General features: G+C 41.4%; 1 protein-coding gene across 1 annotated transcript; it reads left to right on the top strand.

The window, feature by feature from the left end:
- The first annotated feature begins 566 nt into the window (after nucleotides 1-566).
- Nucleotides 567-2,595, top strand: LOC108966722 (angio-associated migratory cell protein). Its single transcript, XM_018929754.1, has 3 exons — nucleotides 567-1,542; nucleotides 1,605-1,833; nucleotides 1,900-2,595. The coding sequence occupies exons 1-3, from the start codon at nucleotides 711-713 to the stop codon at nucleotides 2,111-2,113; spliced, it is 1,275 nt and encodes a 424-aa protein (XP_018785299.1). The 5' UTR covers nucleotides 567-710; the 3' UTR covers nucleotides 2,114-2,595.
- The last annotated feature ends 1,500 nt before the right edge of the window (nucleotides 2,596-4,095 follow it).

The raw sequence follows: 4,095 nt of genomic DNA on the forward strand, positions 1-4,095 counted from the left end.
CAACTCTATGATCTTCACATCAATTCTTGACTGCACTTCACTCAAAATTTTGTTATCCGCCTCATCCGAAACGAAGGAGATGGCCAATCCTTTGGTGCCGAAGCGACCAGGTGTCGCTGCTCTCCGGCATGTCATAGTTGAAGGCGATGTTCACACGCTCGATATCCATGCCGCGYCCAAAGAGATTGGTGGCAACCAAAATGCGTTTTTGGAATTCCTTGAACTCCTGATAACGTTTTAAACGCTCCTCCTGCGACATGCCACGATGTATGCCGACGGCGGGAAAGTTCTGCTCGCTATAAAATATATTTTAAAACAAAGTTCGATAATTTAAGCATACATGCGWGTTTAAAATTTTCCATTTGGTTCTCTCGTTTAGGTACGGTGAGCCAAAATTAACCGGCGCGATACTAAACACAACCCAAGAAAAATTATTCAGACTTTATTTAGTGTAGTTTTTTAAAAATTGCACTCTTTTAACGCTCAAACAAAAAACTTGGCAGCACTTGATGTAATAAATAAACTTAGCAATATGAAACACAGCTTGGTAATGAACAGCTGATTGTTTGCTTACACGTGTTGACATTTTAGTTGAAGCATTTCATTCGTGCGAAATTTATTAATTTATATTTATTGTCACCTTCCTGATACGATTACGACAAATATACGAAAAGTTCAATTGTGCTTTAGAAATCAAACCAAACAGAAAAATGCGTGAAAACACACCACCACGAGTTCACGACATAGAGGATGACGACGTCGAGGAAATACACTTCGATCAAGACGCTGCGCCAGACGATGACGAGCTCGAAATGGAGGAAATAACCATGGAGGAGTTGGAAGCGCGCTATGGCTATCTCTCCGAAGAGGATGAAACTGCTGAAGGCGCCTCCTTCCAGCCACCGGAACGTGATGATGCCATATTGACATTCATGAAACACAAAAAGGCCGTTTTCGGTTGTTCATTGCATCCAAATCGTCCGTTGGCCGCTACGGGGGGTGAAGATGACCGCGCTTATGTTTGGGATATAAATACTTGTGAATTGCTGCATGAGATTACCGAACACAAAGACACGGTAACCGATGTTTACTTCAGTTATGACGGCACATATCTGGCGACGGGTGATATGGCTGGTGAATTGTTCGTGCACAAATTGCAAGAAAATGACACTGGTGCGCCGGTGACATTCCGCAAAGTGTGGGAATTTTCTATGGGTGATATGACATGGATGTGTTGGCATCGCGGTGCCAACGTGCTTTTGGCAGGCAGTGAAAATGGTGAAGTTTATATATGGCGTATACCCTCCGGCGATTGTAAAATATTGCCCGGTGATGGTGTGCGTTGTGCTGTTGGTGAATTAACCGGTGATGGCAAAAAACTCTTTGTTGGTTACACAAATGGTGTTGTGAAATTATGGGATCTGAAGAGCTGCACCGTCGTGATGGAAGTGGATGCACAAAATCCAATGGCGCAACAGTCGGTTGTTTTGTCAGTTGCGTGCGATAAGGAGTCGCCATTATATGCGTCGGGCGCATTGGACGGTGCGTGTTTATGGAATATGCACATACACATTAATATTTAATAATTACCATTTTCTTTGCAGGTAAAATCGTATTCTGCACCAATAACGGTCCAGTTGGCGCGGTGGAAGCTGATGGTTCAGTTGAATGTATCGCCTTCCCGCCTAATAATGATCTTAAAATTGTAGCTAGTGGTACATTGCAGGGACAAATAGCCATTTGGGACTATACAAAATACGGCTTGCGCACATTATGCGATCATAAATTTATGGAAGGTGATGAATCCGACACATTTCAAGGTGGCATAACAAGGTATGTCAATAGTTGTTGTACAACAAATAGTTTTATGACTAATATCATTGCATTCTAATATGCTAGACTCAAGTGGCTCAGTGACCATACGCTTATTGCCGCTACGATGCACGGTAATGTTATCGGTTTTGATGCGCGTTCTGGCGCACGTAAGTTTACACTCGAGGGTCATATGGCGGAAATCTACGAAATGTCTTACAATCCACACGAAAAGATATTGTTGACAGTATCTGAAGATCGCCGTGCGAAAATCTTCAATATACCACAGTTGGGCGATTAGTTGCGTTTGCTAACTCTTGTTAACCGTAATATGTAGCTTGTGTGTCTATGCATTGATTGTCATGAACATACATGCACGTGCATATAGTATATAGACATATAAATATAGCGTATATTTGTAAAATGTTTCAAATTTTTAGTTGAATATATAAGCTTTTTTATGAGACTATAATATATACAAGTATATTAGCAATGTTTGTTTGAAAATAATAGAATGTAACATTGTATTTTTTAACAAAACATTGTTTACAAAATGTTTACATTCTTAATCGAAGAAATTGTATGCCGCTAGCGTGTTAAAATGTAACAGAATTTAAATTAAAAACTGACATCGCATGCTATACACTTTATCAGCGTCTGTATGTACACATAGATAAGTGTCTGTATATGCATATTTACGCACTAGTTGGTAGTTATTGCAATTGGATGTAAATGTTTGCACTGAATTTAAGTCAATCAGATATTTAATTCCAAACATTAATGAAAGTAAATTATCAACCATAAAATATTATTGTTTTTTTTTTTTTTATTGTTGGAATAGTTAAACTTAAGGTCGAGAAAAATCGTAAATTTCGGAGCACCAAAGCTATAATATACTCTTCAGAAATATAAAAGTGTTTCACACCAGAACTAGCTTGCACGACAGCTCTGCCATACTTTGGATCCCACACCCTTTTAATCTGTAACCCTACATTGAACTGACAGAGCTTCAGCTCTTCCCACGTTCGGGTTTAGTACATAACAGTCCACGAAGGGTCAACCATAAGGAACATGCTGAGCCAGCATCAACGGCTACTAACCTGAAGTCAGTGTCCGATCGGAGCTCGGAGTCGAAGCACCTTCCAGTTAGGTTCCCATTCGGCTCTTGACTGTTGACATTTAAGGAAAATTTTCTTCTCTTCTCACACAACGGCGATTAATGCCAAAGTACAGAGAAGACAAAGAAACTTTGTTGGCAACAAACAAGGCAATCGGCCGGCCCTCCAAACTACAATGACATGACTCTTTATGTCTTCCATCGAACACCAGTGAGAACCGTACGCTTCTAGTTATTACCATAATGTACTCCTCTCCAAGCAGTTTCTGCGGGCGTGCTCTCGTAGAAATCACCCCTGCATTCCCCTACTTGGAGCGGAACCGCTTCCTAGGAGCATCGAAAGTTCCTTCATCAGCCACGTCGACGATATAAAACTATACGCCGACCAGACTTCGTACGCATCAAACTTCAGACGTGCACTGACCGCCATTCACAGTGGAGCCATTAATAACTGCAGCGACTCCCTCTCCGTGAATAACCACCACCACCTATTGCCGACGGCGAGCTCGATTTGCCGCGAGAATCGAGAGTGACCCATGCGCGGCTTTGTTCTGAACAATGTAGCTGGTTAAACTCCTACTTATCCAGAATCAGTCCCAGCATGACACCAACCACCTCTCTGGATGCTCTGCTAACCGTACAAATTTGATACTCCTCTCTCTATGGTCCGTCCCCGTCAAAACAGCAAGTATCCGGGACCTACCGTTGAATGACCTCGATGACAACTTATCTAATCTTTACCATCGTAACGAAGACTAGGTTACAACAACAACGAAAATAAGGAAAAGTAAAGTACCGTAAGATGGAGATGGAGGTTAGAAACTCTAAAGTAGAAACAGACTTCGTTTCACTTGGTGTTTTCCATTATCTGTAACTTGGGGATTGGAGTAAATTGTGTATATATGGGTTTGGTCCGAGTTCAGCAGCTTGTGATTGTCTGCTGAAGCTATAAAAGAAGGAAATGTATGCCAAACTATGTAATTCAGAAATCTTGAAGCTGTTGTTGTAGCCACAGAAAGCATTTCCTTATAATTTTGAGAAATCTAGACGGTTTGAAAATCCTTAGATGAATAAAAATCCAGCTCCGCTTCAGCTACGTACACCCGACGGACGTGGGTGCAGCACTCGGTAGTCTCCGGCTCTGAAGAATTTATGTTTTCTAAATT

This window comes from Bactrocera latifrons, unplaced genomic scaffold, assembly GCF_001853355.1.
Source record: "Bactrocera latifrons isolate USDA-ARS-PBARC rearing strain unplaced genomic scaffold, ASM185335v1 scaffold_17, whole genome shotgun sequence".
In the NCBI taxonomy this organism is placed as follows: Eukaryota; Metazoa; Arthropoda; class Insecta; order Diptera; family Tephritidae; genus Bactrocera; species Bactrocera latifrons.

Excerpts from the sequence above, each read along its gene's own strand:
- LOC108966722 (XM_018929754.1), top strand. The coding sequence starts at position 711 with ATGCGTGAAAACACACCACCACGAGTTCACGACATAGAGGATGACGAC. Across the intron at positions 1,543-1,604 it reads TGCGTCGGGCGCATTGGACG|GTAAAATCGTATTCTGCACC; the intron begins GTGCGTGTTTAT and ends TTTTCTTTGCAG. Across the intron at positions 1,834-1,899 it reads TTTCAAGGTGGCATAACAAG|ACTCAAGTGGCTCAGTGACC; the intron begins GTATGTCAATAG and ends CTAATATGCTAG.